We start from the raw sequence: 16469 nt of genomic DNA, 5'->3' as shown, positions 1-16469 counted from the left end.
TCTGGAGCACATCCGCTGGGATGCGGGTCCCAGATCACTGCATGGCAGGGCTGGGACTGTGCCCCTTCCCATGGGGCCTGGCCTTGCCCCACACTGCTGGCTGTAGAGGGTCTGGTGGGATGTGAACGGCTGCTTCTCCTTCCAAAACCACTTGAGGGAAATCATACCAAAATAGTCACGGAAAGGCTAAAGAGTTGAGCAGAAGGAAAAGAAAACCAAAACAAACCTCCAGAACCCTACTGCCTTCCTTCTCTCCATGATTTTTGTTGGATGGTTTAAAGCAGTGAGAGCTGTTTTGACTCAGCCAAGCAGGACCATCCTGCCATAGCGGGGCAGAGCTGGGTCCATAGCCACAGGCCCTGCACCCCGGGGCGGCTGAGGTGGCTGTAACCCCAACCCGACGGGCTTGGCCAGGCCGGGCAGAGTCCTCGGCAGGCATTAATAACCTGGGGGAAGGTTCATGTTGCTCTGGCCAGAACAGGCCTCGCTGTGCACCAAGCCCCAAGCCAGTCGTAGGGGTCAAGCTAATGCTGACACTGGGGCCTTTGATTGTGTTTGATTCATGTGCGTACAGCACTGGTAGGTCAGATGGGCTGTTAATCCCCAAGTCCCTTCCCCCTTCCCCAGGAAAAAAAAAAAAAAAAAGAAAGAAAAAGAAAGGAAAATGAGAAATAAATTTAGCAGGAGACTTTCCGGCTCACTTCTAGGCTTGTGATCCAAGCTGGCTGCAAGGTCTGGGTGTTCAGAAATGTTTTCTCTATGCTTTGGTGGGGTTTTTTGGTAGCCTGGTGACTAAAATGCATTGGGGGGGGGGGGGGGGGAAATCTCAGCTGATGCATGGAGCAGAGCTGGGGCTGGCAGCAAGATGGTCGTAGTGTGTTTTGGGGGGACCCAGGCTCCCTGGGAAGCCATGGGAGAAAGGGGGTGACCCTGTTCTGCTGTTTGTATTTAATCCCATGGATTAAATTTCCATTTAATTTCAGCACCAGGTGGGTTGGATGAGTCAGGGTCAGTGCAAAACTGTGCGTCTCCACTCGTCACCCGTCCGTAGGAGTGAGATTTTGCCCTGCTTGAAGGCGTATTTGTATGTGATAGGGAGGTTTTCTCCAGATGGTAAAATGTACTTGGTGTCACAAAAAAAGACCTAGTAAGCAGTTTGTGGGCACTCTCAGCCAAGACATGGAGGGTGGTTAGTGGGAGCAGGCTGCGGGGTGATAAGCCCCCCTTCGTGGGCAGTCCCGAGGGAATGATTCCTGCGGGGGGGACGGGGCTGGGAAACTCTCCCCGAGGCCCGATCCCCCCGGGGCGTGCGGGGGGCCGTGGCGGGGCCGAGCCGGCAGCTCTGCCCTTGTCCGGGGATGCGGCGCTTCCCCGCCTGCCCCAGCCTCGGCGTGTGCGGGTGGGTGGGAAGGAGGGGAAGCGATCGCGGAGGATGTGGGAAGGGAACAGCCCCGGGAGCGGGGGCCCGGGGCCGCGACACCCCCTTTGGAGGCTGAAAATAGCGTCTGCCTGGCCCCGGGCTGGGGGGAGGCTGCTGTGGGCAAATGACCAATTAGGGAATCTTTGTCAGATTCAGGAAAGCCGAGATAAGTCTCTTTTATCAGCCTATAAAAATACCACTTTCACTTATCTGGAGCTACCTACGCCGCCCAGCTGCGGGAGCCGGGAGGGGGGAGCGGGGCCGCTCCGCAGGCAAAGGAGGAGTCAGGGATGTGCTTGACAGCGAGGGTTTTTTGGAAAACCGTTTTCTGCTGGAGAACGAGCCCTCTCCCCTCTTCCCCCTGCGGCACAGCCGCTCCCCTTGCCGCAGCCTCCACCCGTAGGACCCGCTCCTTCCTAAAATCTTGCCTTTCCCTCTTATTTTCCACCCTTTTCCCCGTTGTCGTGCAGGAGCGGTGGGGGCTCAGCCAGGGGACAGAGAAGCAGATGAGTTATTAAGGCAACGCCGATGGCCTGAGCAGGGAAGGAGCACCCACGGGCACCGATGGGTGCTGTGCCCACGGGTCTCCTTAGCGCGAAACCACGGGGTGCGGACAAATACACCGATGAGAGTGGGTAGAAGTCGGCTCTACCCCTATTTGTGCACGCATCTTCCCTCGTTAAATCGAAATACTCGGATCCAGGCAGCCATCCTCGCCCCGAGGCCGTGGGCTGACACATCCGTGGGTGTTTTCTGGACACTCAAACGCATTCTGCATCTGTGCAGGATCCGCCCTGAACGCATCTCCGTCTGGATACCCACACGCAAACGGAGGATCAAGACGTGGAGAGAGTGCTAACATGCATTCCTACTGTGGGAAAACATGCTGCACTTTGATTATTTTGTCTGTGGTTTCCAGTCTATTTGGGCTGTAGGAAAACGATCAGATAGAGCGTGGAGGGGGGAAGAAAAAAAAAACGCAAACCCAAAACAAAACAAAACCCAGCCCATCAGACAACCTAAATCAAATAAATGTTTTCTGGGTTTTTTGGGGCGTGCTGGTGGAGAGAAAAATGTGGGGGAAAATACGGTTTTCGTTAAAATACTCCAGGCAGGTTTGCTCGATGGGGCCTCGGGGTGGGAGCAGTGTGGAGAGGTGGCGGCTCAACCTCGGCCCTTGTCCCCCCAAGGTCGAGGTCCTCAGGAACACCCCCCACCCCGCTATTTTCTTTTTTTTAAAGGCAGAACAAGTAAATCTGGCTGGCACAAAGTTAGAGCCTCTCGACGAAGCTTTAACCCACACAGGATGACGGCGTTTGCTTAAACCTTGGCTCTCGTGGGTGGGGATCGACCGGGGGCTAAAGTGCCTCTCCCCGGGTTTGGGCAGGCAAAGGTTTGAACCAGAATTTTTTTCTGGCGTCGTTTCTCTTTCGAGGAATAAACACGCGCGCGGGGAGCAGGATGCTGCCACCGGGGCGGCCCCGGAGCGTGGAGAGGCTCAGGGGCAGGGGCAGCCCCCGGGGCCGCCTCTCCCACCGGGCCGGTACCTTTCGCACAGATTTGCTGGAAGAGTTTCCAAATTCTTTTCCAAATATAGCCCCGGGGCGGCCGCCCGCCTCCCCCGTGTGCCCTTCACGGCTCTGAGCCGCAGCCGAGGGACAACCGCGACCCGCCAGCCGTGCCCGGCGGCAAGCCCGGCGCGGGGAGAGTACTCCCACGCAAAACACGCGTGGGAGCTGCGGGTCCGAGTCCAGGTGCCTCCCGCGGCTGCGCGGGCAGATCCCCGCCGCCCTCCGCTTTCCCGTCGGGCTTTTTGGGGAGGGAATGAGATATTTGGGTCCCTTCTACCCTGCTGTCAACCCCGGTCCCTTCCCAGAGGAAGGACCCTCGCCGCTGCCCCAGCACGGAGACAAGAAGGGCCGAGGATTCCTGCTCCTGCCCACGGGGCCCAACCCAAACCTGGGCATTTGCACCCAAAACACCTCGCGGGGGGGGGGGGGGGGGAGGGCAGTGCTAGTGGGTCGGGTTATGCCCGAAGGAAGCGCTCAGCTCCCATGGGCACACGCACACCCCCCTTTTGGGAGAGAGACCCCCTCCCAGCATTGCCGTCTCCGAGTAGAACCTGGGCTGGGGGAAGGAGGCAGAGGCCGGGGGGGGGCTGGATACCCTCACCGGCATCTGGGATGGGGGGACCCCTCCCCAACGAGCCCTGGGAGCTTTCAAAGATCATTTTAACAGCGACAAATGTGATCCACCCCCCACACCTCCCGCCACTTTCCATTATAAAAGGCTCCGCCTGGAATATTTCTCTCCCATCACGTTTTTATAGCGAGATCAAGGACAAACTTGTTGCGTGGTGGTGGCGGGTCCTTGGGTTTTGGGTTGGGTTTTTTCTTTCATTTTTTAAATTTAATTATCCCCCCCCCCCCCCATGATCTTCGGGCTAAAGCTCGGCGAAATTTGCAGTTCTCCCGTGGCAATTAAGAGGGAGAAGGAGCGAGATCTTGATTGCTTCTGCTTGTTCTGATCGCTTCGGAGGTGGGGAGGGAGGGGGGCGACGGGCGGGAATTGATTTTAGATTTCTCTTTTATGTCGGGTCTGGTTTCTGGTGATTAAATTTCTCTCTTATGTGGACTGAACCTAGGGATAACTGATTAATAACATGCCACTTGGCGCCAACACGGGGTCTCGAGGCCTTTAATCGGCAAGATGCACAAGAGAACAGAGAGAAACACAGAGCAGGACAAAACTCCACCAACTATTTTAGCCTGCTGGTCTCTGCCTCGGCGGATTTTTTTTTTTCTTCATCTTTTCAGTATTTCCTGCTAAACTCGTAAACTTTATTTGATTTACAGCTATTTCATGAACCTGCTTAAACTAACATGTGTTCCGTCTTGTCCAACTGAATCATAAAAACCAATCTTGGATCCAAACGAGATTTAAAAAAAAAAAAAAAAAAGAAAGAAACGAGTTATTAATGACAGAAAATAGGCATTGTCTTGGACGGCGGCTACCCCGGCCCCCGGAGCGGGGAGGCTGGCGGCTCCTGCGCCCGGCAGCCGGGGCGGGGGGAACCGGGCTGGGCCCCGCAGGTACCGCCCGGGCTCCGGGCTCCCCCGAGGGAGGGTTTTGCGCGGAGGTTTGAGGGCTCCTTTCCCCTAAAAAGAATTATTCGTTGGAAACAAACGATTTCCAAGCGTACAGTACCACAAATTGTACTCGCAGAGGCATTAACCCCGCTGCCCCCGCGCCGGCAGCCTGCAGACGCGCACCGCGGCAGGTAAACACGGCGCTGTCAAAAAAACCCCAAAAACCAACTAGTCAGGCACGAAATGAGCTCTTAATATTTTCTCAAACCCGTGCAAGCACGATCTTCTGTGCCCACAACCACTCCTCCACCTCGAACAAAACAGACAAGCACGTATCCAGCGCGAACCCTTAATGTACGTGGAACAGGTACCTATAACGATGTATAGATGGGGGGCACATAGAAAATCGGGTTCACAAAACCGAGTGCCGACACCAGCATTTATTCTCATCCAAACGCTCAGCCCCGTTCCCCACCTCTGTTTGCGTGGAAAAAAAACACTCCGGGAAAGCTACCTGCAACCCGCAGGGTCAGAGCCGCTGCGCTGCGGGCAGCAGGATGCGGCCGGGCCCGCGGCTGGTATTTCCCCGCACCCTCGTGGGGCTCTGCCCCTGGGAAACAGATTTCTCTTCCTAAGACTGCGGCCTCATCTAGCCCTGGCCCAAGAGGCAAGTCCCTAGAGGTGGGAAAATGCTCTCTTTTCTTCCGCCTGTGGATATTTTTTTGCACTGAGTTTTTGAAGACAACAAAAAAAACAACTTTTCAGGACCTGTTTAGGTGATTCACATAATCTGTATGTCGCCCCTCCCCGATGTTTTTTAGGATGCTTGTGACACCGCACGAACCCACGTTAACGCGGTTCCCGTCCGCGGAGCTGGGTTGCGGGGCGCAGCCTCCCCCGCCCCGCCTGCCTGGGAGCGCCTCCGGCTCCCGAAATTTGTGGTTATCCTGTGAATGTAAAGGATAATACGGTTATAACAGATCGGCCGGCCTCGGCTGAGCTTTCACTCTCCGTTATTTAGGGGAGGGGAAAGAAAGGGAACGGGGGGGGAAGAAAATAGAAAATGGGGGGAAACGGGAAAGAAAGAAAGAAAGAAAGAAAGAAAGAAAGAAAGAAAGAAAGAAAGAAAGAAAGAAAGAAAGAAAGAAAGAAAGAAAGAAAGAAAGAAAGAAAGAAAGAAAGAAAGAAAGAAAGAAAGAAAGAAAGAAAGAAAGAAAGAAAGAAAGAAAGAAAGAAAGAAAGAAAAGAGCGAGCAAAGAGAGAAAGAAAAATGATTGAAAAGAAAGGGAGAAAGAAAGTTTGCCGAGCTGAGGGAGCTGGGTGGGTGCCCCGGGCTGCCCCCTCCCCTCTAAGGGCTTGTCTCTCCGGGGCGGGGGAGAGAAATTACAGGTGTCGCTTGTGCAGCCTTTTTTCAGCGATTTATCGAAAACCTTTCGGTTCGGGCTCCTCTCCCCCCCCCCGGGCCCCCCCCCCCCCCCGCTCCATCCCGCCCCCCAGCTCCCCCTTCAAGGTCATTGCAAGATCACTAGCAGGGAGAGGAGCGGGGCGCTGAAGACTTTCCCCCTCTTGCCCCCATTAGCTTTCTTCCCAGGGCGAGAACGAAGGCCTTATCTGCTTTTATTTTCTCTTTCGGGCCGAGATAACGCCCTGATTGACACCCTGTTTGGCAAAGGCAGATTAGCCTTCCCACTCCGGCATCGACAGCGCGCCCCTCTCCATCGGGAGCATCCGCCATTGCCCGGGGGGGGCCTGGCACCCTGCGCCAAAAGATCGCCTGGACTGGCTCCCTGAGAGGGGAGGAGGGCAAAGAGAAATGTAGCCTAATTCCCCCTTGCCCTGGGCAGCACTTGTGCCCACGGGAAAATCTGGGGAGGGGGTCGAGCCCCGGCTCCCCCGGGCTGCAGTTAATTCTGGGGGAGATTCCTTTTTGGAGGCAGGGAGGGGAGAGAGAATAGATCCCTTTTGCTCCAGGGATGTCCCTAGCTTGGCTTTGGGAGCCTCTCGTCTCCACCCCCCTTGCCATCTGGGAGAAGAAGGGACTTCCACCCCACGGGCACGCGTGGGAGGCTCCGAAGGACAGCGCTCTGCCGCCCTGCCTCTGCCCGGCTCCTTATTTTTCATTTTCGTCACTGGTTTAAAGCCTGGAGTTCGCCTGGGAAATTAATGGGCTGGAGGGAGCGGGGAGCGAGTTTTAATTGCAAACTTTTTTTTTTTTTTTAAGTAGTCAGAAGGGCGGGAAAAAAGGACCCGAAACCACAAACTTTAAAAGAAAAATGCTGTTCACCTGTAATTAAAAAAATAAAGAAAGAAAAAGAAAAGCTCGACCCAGGTATTCACCCCCGAAGGCTCGTCTAAGTATACAAATTCTAGACCACTAAATGCAGGGTTTTGTAATGGAAATACTGACGGGAGGAGAACTGTATTGGCGTTACTTTGAGACAAACATCTTGCTGATAAACCCTCAAATCAATGCAGTCAGTCGCTGAGCCAGCAATTTAGGGAAAAATAAATTAAGAAAGAAACCCCACCAACCCAAACCCCAACAAGTGACCGGACCAGTATTTAAAATACTTGTTTTCTCCCAGGTGCGTATTCCGCCAAAGCGGGTACGCGGCCAACAAAAGGGAGATAGAAATAAAAGAGAACTGGTCGGAGAGGGGAAATAAATCACCTAAAAATGGAAGGGGGGGGGGGGGAATATACCCCTGCTATGGGGGAGCTAAATACTGGGGGAGGAGGCGGGGGGGGAAGAGGGCTAGAAAGCCCCAAATGCCGAAGTGTGGATGCTCTCGAAGCCGCGGGCAGCCTGTCCCTGGGCAGGGAGGGTGCCGAGGAGCCGCCGGCTGCCGGCGGAACGCAAAAAGCTTTTCGATTTGGTTCAGCCGCCCCAAGAAGTGATTTTTAAAGGGTGTGCGGGGGCGGGGGGGGTGGGGGGGAGTGAGTTCATGCTCGGCACTATTTCTTTCTGCTGACACCTCGACCCCACTGCGAGCCAGCACCCCGGCCACCCCCCCCTCCCTCCACCTCTCCAGGGTAAAATCCGTAAGGAGAAACCTCCAGGGCGAGTGACACCCTCCAAAGGTAGCGAGAGGGCAGAGGGGCTGCACAGGGCTCCGGCCATGCGGCCCCCAAAAACGGGGGCTCCCCGCGGCCTGAGGCCCCCGGGATGGGCAGCGGGGGCCGGGCTGCGCGGGCCTGATCCTGCGCTCCTGACTGCTGCGAGGAGCTGAGCAACAGGGATCGAGCCCGGAGGGGCTGCGGAGGGCTCGGGGTGTCCTTGCAAGCAGCCACGCACCCCCACACCCACGTAGGTAAGTGCCCGCCGCGTGGGTGTTCGGGTCCGTGGCTGCTGATGGACACCTGGTGTTTCTATGCATGCGGGAACTTATATATAATATATATATATGTGTGGCGCACGGCGTGTAGGCGGTGTGCGCACATGTGTCCCCTCGCCCGGGCTTTGGGTGCGCGCAGGTTTGCACGCACCCGCACCGAGCTGGGCGGGGGGTGGGGGCAGACCCATGCTCGTGCGCACCCAAAACCCGCGCGTAGAGCGTGGGTGAAATGTAGGCATTCCCACGCGCGTACCGCGGGCGGGGGGCGGGGGGCTGGCGCTTGCAGAGGTGCTGCTGGGCGAGGGTGCGGGACCATCTCATCACCCGCAGATCCACGCACAGGCGATTTTGTGGCGCGCGCGTGTGGCTGCGTAGATACACGTATATGAACAGGCACGTATATCGCACGCGTGTCTATTTATCTCTGCGCTCGTGCGTTTATGTTGCACGTTCGCAAAACTTGCTTAAACGCTTTGAGCAAGGAGAAGGCATCGTGCGTGTGTGCGCGTTTGCAAACTGTGCGTGTGTCCAGACTCACGTATGTGCACGTATGCACTCCCACGCCTATATCGACCTACACATCTGCACGCATACGTGTGCTAGCCTTCCTCCTGCTCGTCCTCCTCCGTACCGGGCGGCGTCTGGGGCCCAGCAGCGGCAGGACCCCGGCGCTCCTGGGCTCGGCTCGGAGGCCGGGCGAGCGGATCCCCGTCCCCCGGCTGCAGGCGCCTCGGGGGAGCTCAGGGGGCACTGCGGGGGGAATGGGGGTCGGGTGCGGGGAGAGGCTTTTATTCCTGATTCTGGTGCCAGCCTTCAGCAGGAAGGTCGTATCCTGCTCTGGCAGTCCCAGCAACCCCGGGCAGTCAGTCCCAGCCTGGCTCCCCGCAGGAGAAAGCGTTGCAAAGTGCACGGCCGTCCTCCGTGGAGTTTTTCCCGCCACCCCGGCTATTTGGGGGGATCCTGAGCTGAGAGGCACGGCCGCATCCAGCGCTGCACCGGGGCAAATCAGAGCAAAGGGGGGGGTGTGTGTGCTTTTTCTCCCCAATCCCCCTCTTTTTCTTTTCCCCCCATCCTTGCTGGTGCTTTTTGCCAAGGGCCTGGTTTCTCCTGAGTGTCTGCAGAGCTCGGTGGTGGTGGGGAGAGCTCAGCCTGGGGACACCGGGTAAATCCAGGCAGTGCTCCGGGAGGGGAATGCTGCCTGCAGCCCCCTGGGCCGGAGCAGGGCTGGGGGTCCCTGCCTGGGAATACTCACCCTCCGCAGAATCCAGCTCCTGCAGGAACTTCTCGCTCTTTCTTAGGTGTTGCTCTTTATTTTCTCTCTCCCTATTTTTCCTCCTCCTCTTCCTCCTCCTCTCTTTTTCTGTTGGAGGAAACAACGTTTTTAGCATCGGGGTTTTTTTTTTTTCGGGATCTTTCTGCAGCGGCCGCGGGTGGACCCCCAAATCCCTCCAGGTTAAGGGAGCGCTAGGAGAGAGGGGGGGAAGGCGCTGGGACGTGGGGAAGCGCTGGCGGCTCCTCTGCAGCCACTGGCTGTGCTTGGAGGGATTTGGGGGGTTGTTTTTTTTTTTCCTTGTCAATCTCATTTGGCAAATAATCGCCTCGATTTACTACCTTTTTTTTTTTTTTTTTTTAATCAGAGCAAATAATTGGTTCCCGAAGCACACTTGAATCTGTGCAAAGAATCAGGTTATCATTTACTATATATAGCGGGGCGTGCTTGCTTCCAGAGACGCCGGAGCCTTCATCTGACAAGTTTCCTGCTCACCCTAATAACATTATTAAAAAAAAAAAAAACAACCCACAACAAATTAAGCTGAGAAATGCCAATCCCGCTGGATTAACTGGGCAGCTCCCCGTGAAGCGGGAGCTTTTCTACTGGTTCCCCCTTTTCACTTCCAAGAAAGAGTGGGTTTTCCTAGAGTTCCCAGCGATTCCGCGTCTGCTTGGCTGATAGCCGCTTATACGATATATACCTCCTCGCACCCGCGTATATACATATGCGTTATGTGTCTCGGCGTGTGAATATATATATTTACGTGTATATATACACACACGCAACTGTATATAGATAGTGGTTGCACGCACAGAGCCTCGCTGTATTTTGCATGACACGGAAAGGATTTCTTTGCGGGGGGAGGAAAAAAAAAGTAGGAATCTTACTGATAGGGCTTTAAAAAGAGAATAATACAAATTAACCTTCCATTACTGCTGCAGTCAACCATGACAGAATAGGCCAGTTGCGTGGTTGGTGACGTCTCCGTGTCCTATAGGAGCAAAGCTCGTGAGATAGCAGCTATCGCCTTGAACTCTCTTTATTTTATTGGAGTATGGCTGGTAATAAACAGTAATATTTAATTTGTCTGAGACCACAAATCGGCTTCTAGCTGGAAGGCTCCTTCACCTTGACATTACAGTCCTACAGAGCCGGGACTTGCCGTCCTTTTCCCAGCCGCCTTTTTTTTTTTTTTTTTGTCCTCCTTCTTCACTCCCCCCCCAACCTGCAGCCGGAAATAAATTCGATTTATTTGCATCGTTTTCAACTTGTCTTCAAGGTGTTTGAGAGCTAGTTTGGCAGTGGAGAGGTGAGTGCTTTCCCAGGCAGCGGCCGGGCTCGGGTTCGCTCTTACAAACTTCAGAGATTTTCACTTTTCCCTTTCTTTCCGGCGAGGGGAGGGAAGCTCGTGTTCTCTCTCGCTAGCAGCTGCGAGGAACCTTTCTCCTCGCTGCTTTCATTTAGTTTTTGAGGGGAAAACCCTCTTCTTTCGGGCGAGCTGAACGCTTTGGGGGATGCTGCCCGGCACCCGGGCGGTGCGGGGCGGCTGCAGCCACCGCGGCCGCGCTCGGCGGTCCTTCCCCGCAGCGCCCAGCATCGGCAGCACGGTGAGCCCCTGCTTTATTCTTGAGGGGTTTCCTCCCCGATTTGCACTTTCCGGAGCAGCTCCCGCGCGTTGGGAAGGGCTTCGCAGGAGCCGCCCGCCGCCCGCTCGCCGCAAGGCTGGGGCCGGGGCTGCTCCCGCCGCCCGCCGGGGAAGAACCGCCCGTTTCCCTCGTTTGTTTGGGTTTGGAAGGGCTCCACGGCTCTTTTCCCCTCTAAAAATAATGAAATATGGGACGAGCTTTCTTCTGTTTGTTTAAGTAGCGTTCTCTGGCTTATTCTTTGCGGCTACAAGTGCAGTTATTTTATTATTCTTATTTGCAACCGTTTGCTGTTGGCTGTTTCTTCTCAAGCGGCTGGTCGAACTGGCGTGCATACGGAGAGGGGCTGGGAGACGCCAAACTACACCCACACGCGCACCCCCCTCCCCGATCAGCCGCTCACCCCCAGGCTTTTCCCTTCCTCACCTCAAACTTTCAGAGGGCTCCGGTGTTATCGCGCCCTGGGGGAGCTGGGGGCACGGGTGGATTTGCTGAAAACTTCCGCGAAATGCAAGAGAAATGACCGAAAGGCAGAAAAAAGCGAACGATTTGGGGGGGGGACGGACGGGGGGGGGGACGGACACGCGATGGGAGACCGACGAGAAGAGGGGTGGGGGCAGGAGGAGGAGGAGAAGGGTGGGCAGAGCAGATCTAAACCATGCCATTTATTCCCAGTCTTATCAAAAATCCGCCTCGCCAATCTGGTTCTCTTCAGCCTGCAGAATGCGACAGGGAGGCTGTTTACCCTGCGCTGACCTATTCAACTTTACCCTCCAAATAATACATTAAAAAAAAAAAAAAGGGAGCGAGAGGGAGCGAAGGAAGATGCAGATAAAGCCACATCCCCGCTCTCGCTGACGGTTTGATTATTTGAGCACAGCAAAAGAGCTCCGGGGGGCTGCGGCCCGGGGCCGTGGGGCAGCCGAGCCGCCGGCCGGGTAGCGCTGCCAAGGGTGAGGAAGAGGATGAGGAAGGGTCGGGGAAAGATCCTGGATGCTTCCAGAAGCGGGGACAAGGGCCACAACCCCATGCACACACCCTGGGGTTCACCTTCCCTTGGCTTTCAGTCCCACTCCGCAGCGTTTCATCCCCCCCCCCTTCCGCCCCCCAACGTTATACCCGTTAGGCGAGTCCATCTGGGGGGGATCCCCCCTCACCCCCCCAATAAAAGGCCTCTGTGAGCACCAGCAAATATAGAGCTGGGTTTAAATCCACACCTCTAGACTGCCTTTGAGGGCGGGGGGGGGGGGGGGGGGGGCGGGGGTGGTGCGAGGTTACCGGACCCAACGATTTATTTAAAGGGGTGAGGGAGGGGAGGGGGTGTGGGGATATTCCCAGGCGCTGAATTTTCTCTTTGGTTGGGAGAGATGGATGGAAGACGGAGGGAGGGAGGGAGCAGGGAAGGAGGTAGGGGAGAGGGGGAGGGTTGCTGGGGAGTTTGATGATTGTCTTTGTGCCTTGTTCTTGTTTGCCGGCCAGAAAAATAGGCTGGAAAAGGAGGGGGGGTTTTTTGGGGGGGGGGAGGGAGGGGGCGGGGGGGGAGGGCTGTATGAGAGTGAGTCTCTCCGGAGCAGGATCCCAGCTGGTTGGGCAGTGGGTCCCGGCACTTGGCGAACGGAGCTGGACGAGCCCACGTCACCTCCGCGCTCCGCTCCGCGCCCGGCTCCGCGCAGCCACGGCGGCAGCGCCGGAACCTGCCCGGAGGAGCGGCGATTGCCAGCCCGCCCGCCCGCCACTTTTTTTTTTAATCTTTTTTTAAAAATTTTTTTTAAGGGGGTGCTGTTTTCTTTTTCCTCTCTTTCGTCCTCTCCCTCTTTTTTGTATTACTATTATTATTTTTTTATTTATTTTAAAGTGGGAAGTAGAAAGAGTGGGGTGGGGAAAACTGTACCTTCCAGATCAGGCTGAGAAAGGGGTGGGGGTGGGGGCTTTATCTTGGTCTCAGGATCCTTTCTAGTGCGTCTGACAACCTGGAAGTGTTTGGAGAGAGCAGGGCAGAGAGAGAGAGAGAGAGAGAAGCAGGCAAGCAGGCTTGCATTGGATAGATTTTTTTCTTCCAGGCTGGGTTTTCACATGCTGATCCGCAAATAAATAAATAAAAGGAAATATGCACACGAGAAGCCTGATCCCATTGTAATTTCCATTGCAAAGGGGGAAAATATAGACATACATTATATGTATGGAGATGCATTGATTGCATGGAATTCAACAAGCAAGGTAACAGCTCTTCCGTTGCCATGTATGTCCGTCGGTGTCTGTAGTCTGTGTGTCCGGGTGTGCTGCCGAGGGAGAGAGAAAGTGGCTGGCTGGGGGCATTGTTAGACACAAATCGTCTTTGCCGAGGAGCTGCGAGGCCTCGGGAGACGTGGGGTGCAGGGGAAAGGGGGGGGCTGCTCTCCCAGAGCTCCCGCGGCGGTGTGTGGGGCTGGGGGGGCCGGGGCGAAGTGGACAAAAGCAGGGGGTAGGGGGTTTTTATTTTCTCCCACCCCCCCCTTTTTTCCCTCCCCTCCTGCAAACCCACTTGGTGCTACTTTAGCAAGGCAAGATGCATTTTTCATACGGCCACTGCGGCCTGGTTCTGTCAAGCTCCATTTCTTCTCAGAAGCTCTTTAAAGGGGAAAAAAATTAGAAGCCACGGATCGCCAATTGCTCTTAATTGTTGCGTTATTTTTTGCTTTCATTCCCTCCCCTTTATTATTATTATTTGTATATCTGCTTAATTATGGCTCGAAGCGGAGGACACCGGGGAGGCTCGCTGGAGCGGGCTGCCATAGCTGGGTCCCTCTTTGTTTTAATAAACACGCTTTATTTTTTTTTTTCCCCCCTCCTCGCCCTCCCTCCTAACTTTGCCAGCTCAGGGGGAATAACAGCTCCAAGCTGGAGGGAAATCGATTAAAAAATGAATAACCGGCACTTTCCAAGCTGCAGCAAGGAAAAAAAAATGTCCAGGGAAAAAAAAAAAAAAAGAAAAAGAGGAGGAGGGGAAGAAAAAAAGCCTTAAATGGTCCCTGGAGCTGCGGCTCTGCCCCCGCGGGCTGTGCCCGGGCCCGGGTCAGCGGCTCCCGCAGCCCCCCGCAGCCCCGCTCCCGCTCCCCTCGGCGCACTTTCCGCGCTCGTAGCGGTTTGGCTTTGCCCCTCAGCCCCTTGGTGCCAGGCGCCTGGCCGGTGCGCGGTGGGAAAAGAGCCTTTGGGGAGGGGGGGAGGGGGGCACGGGCCCTTTCTCTGCACGATCTTTCGCTCCAGAGGTGTGGACCTGGAGTCCCTTTGCTTTTTGTCCTTTTAAATTATATAGACGTGTATGTATATATTCCCCACCACTAGCAGGGAAGATAATTTTCTCTCCCCCCCCTTCCCAATTTTCCTCCGCATTTAAAGGAGAATTGCCTTTTTTTTTCCCCCTCTTTTTTTTTTTTTTGTTGTTGTTTAAAAGGCTTTTAAATATTGTTGCAGGGAGAAGAACTCATTTCAAAACACTCTCATGTACTTAAAACCAATATTGCCTCCATATGGTTGGCCTTTCAAAAATGAATCCTCTTCTTTGAAACATGCAAAAGATATTTTTTTAAAGCTACTAAAACTCTAAATTCCTTGAGAACAAAAAACTAACAGATAATTCAATTGCTTTTATCTTTTTTTTTTTTTTTTGGTGCTGCTTTGAAACTTTTACCATTCCTGATACAGCCGTTAAAGCTACGTCAAAATACTGCCTTTAAAACTTACTGTGGTTACTCGCATCAGATGTAAACTGTGTATTTTTTAAGCTCGTTTTCTCTGCTGGTGCAGTTTGACTCTAAATGTTACGGCTCAGCTCACTTCAGCCCCAATTCCAACCCCCGGTTCACCAGCCTGAGTGTGTGTTACCTTGCACAGTGTCTCGACTTATTGATTTATTTGCACTTTTATATTTTAATTATCTTGTCCATCCTTTGCTTTACTCGCAACGGTCCGGGCTGGGGGGGAGAAAAGGCTTTTTCTTTTCTTTTTATTTTTTTTTTCAGTAGGGGTGCAAGAAGTTGAATTTTCTTTGAAAATCGGGTTATACAGGGGCCCTCGTGTGTCGCTGGCGTTTGCCTGGTTGGAACTGGAGTGGGGTGAAAGCTCCCAGTTCCCTGGGAGAAAAGCTGGGGGCTTTCAGCCCCCTCGGCCACAGCGAGCCCGGGGGAACTGGAGGTGTTCAAGGCTGGGGGGGGAGGCTCTGCCCCCCCCGGACCCCTGACCTCCAGAGTCACTTGTGTGATAAGTTGGCCGGTCCACTGTCCCCCGGTGCTTTGCTCCCCGTCTCCTACCAGACAGACCTAAAATACGCTGTTTACCTTTTCCGAAAGATGCATTTAATAATACCGCCTCCCCCTTCTCCTCCCTCCCTCCCCCCCCTCCCCCCCAAATCCTATCATCCCTTGCGGGCTGCGATAATAAATAAAAGTCTTTATTTCTCCCTCTCCCAAAGTTAAAGGGCCTTGTTCCCTCCCCGGACAGCTGGAAGTGAGTTGTGGGCAGTGCGGGTTTGTCGGGCAGCCCTGCCTAGCGCCCCGGCTCGCTCCCCGTTACATATGTGTATATATATATATTTATATATATTTTATTAAACGTCAGCATTGACTTATGCGTCTCTTATCTCTGCTCTCTCCCCGATGTGTGCCTGCAGTGGGGGATTCAGCGAAGGAAGCTCGTAACATGGCGGATAGCGAGGAAGGCTTTGGGCTCCCAACCACGCCGGCAGACTCGGAGGCCAAAGAGCTCCAGGCTGAAGCCAAGCAGGACACTCAGCTGGGGGCCACCAGCAAGTCCCCCACCTCGCCCCAAGCAGCCTTCACCCAGCAGGTAAGGACCCATGCTCTACTTTCTCTCCCCCTCCCTCTTTTCCTCCCTTTTTCTGCGTTTTCCCCCCAAAATACCAGCCCAGCTGGGTGCCTGCTGCTGCTCTGGGTGGTGATAAGTCACTTTAGGCCCCACAGGAGTGAAAAATCTCGCCTGACCGTGGGCCTCACCCTGCTTCAGCGTTATCTGGGGTCGTGTTCAAGTGCTAAACCTGTGGGGAAGCACACGCGTGAATATTGGGGTGCATGGAGGGGCACGCACGGAAAAGCACCCAAAACACCGCAGAGAGGCACCCGCTGACGCGGCGGCCGGCGCACACCCAGACGTCCACCCGTGAGCGTGCAAATGCACACGCGCACGGACAGCTACGCGCGCGTGGATATATTTGCGATGCCCGCGCGTATTTGTGTAAGGTATAAATATATATACGTACCCCTTGGACACGCGGGCGCACGTGTGCCCACGCAGATACGGCCCCACTCATGCATACGCAGCTCTGCTTGCACCCGCGCAACGGGCCCTGAGGGCAGGTGGGGGTGTCACGCGTGGGGCCAGGCGCACCCTGGAGTGCCCTTCATACCCTCCATCAGCCCTCGCCCCCCCCCCCCAAAAAAAAAACCCCGGGTGCCGCGTGTTGCCGGGGCACGCGTGGGCTCCCATGCGGGACGCGCCGGCCGCAGCTCCCGGCGGACCTCCGCGCTGCTGAGGAGAGCAGGCCGCGGCGGCGGCGGGCCAGGCCACCCCTCGGCTTCTCCTTCCCCGCCGCCGGGGCCTTGCCCAGCCGGGCCGGGCGGTGCCGGGAGCCGTCCCACGGCGCTCGGCCCCCGCCGGCTCGGGGCAGCCCAGGAGGGAGCGGGGGGAAGGCGGGCAGAGGGGCTTTTCCACCGAGAT

At 55.4% G+C, this 16469-nt stretch overlaps 1 protein-coding gene across 4 annotated transcripts in view; it reads left to right on the top strand.

Moving 5' to 3' along the window:
- The first annotated feature begins 7561 nt into the window (after positions 1–7561).
- Positions 7562–16469, top strand: part of TBX5 (T-box transcription factor 5) — a 46752-nt gene continuing 37844 nt past the window's right edge. For 2 of the 4 annotated variants that reach the window (XM_064466389.1, XM_064466386.1), the window contains exons 1-2: positions 12205–12977; positions 15406–15581. In XM_064466389.1, the coding sequence (XP_064322459.1) occupies positions 12959–12977; positions 15406–15581 (195 nt within the window). In that variant the 5' untranslated portion in view covers positions 12205–12958. Of the gene's footprint in view, positions 7821–10040; positions 10427–12204; positions 12978–15405; positions 15582–16469 lie in introns of those variants that run through there. The other 2 variants (XM_064466387.1, XM_064466388.1) reach the window with 2 other exon arrangements.

This window comes from Phalacrocorax carbo, chromosome 15 (assembly GCF_963921805.1).
Source record: "Phalacrocorax carbo chromosome 15, bPhaCar2.1, whole genome shotgun sequence".
NCBI classification, from domain to species: domain Eukaryota; kingdom Metazoa; phylum Chordata; class Aves; order Suliformes; family Phalacrocoracidae; genus Phalacrocorax; species Phalacrocorax carbo.
Note: the sequence above shows the minus strand (reverse complement) of the source record. Positions and strands in the feature narration are given on the sequence as shown.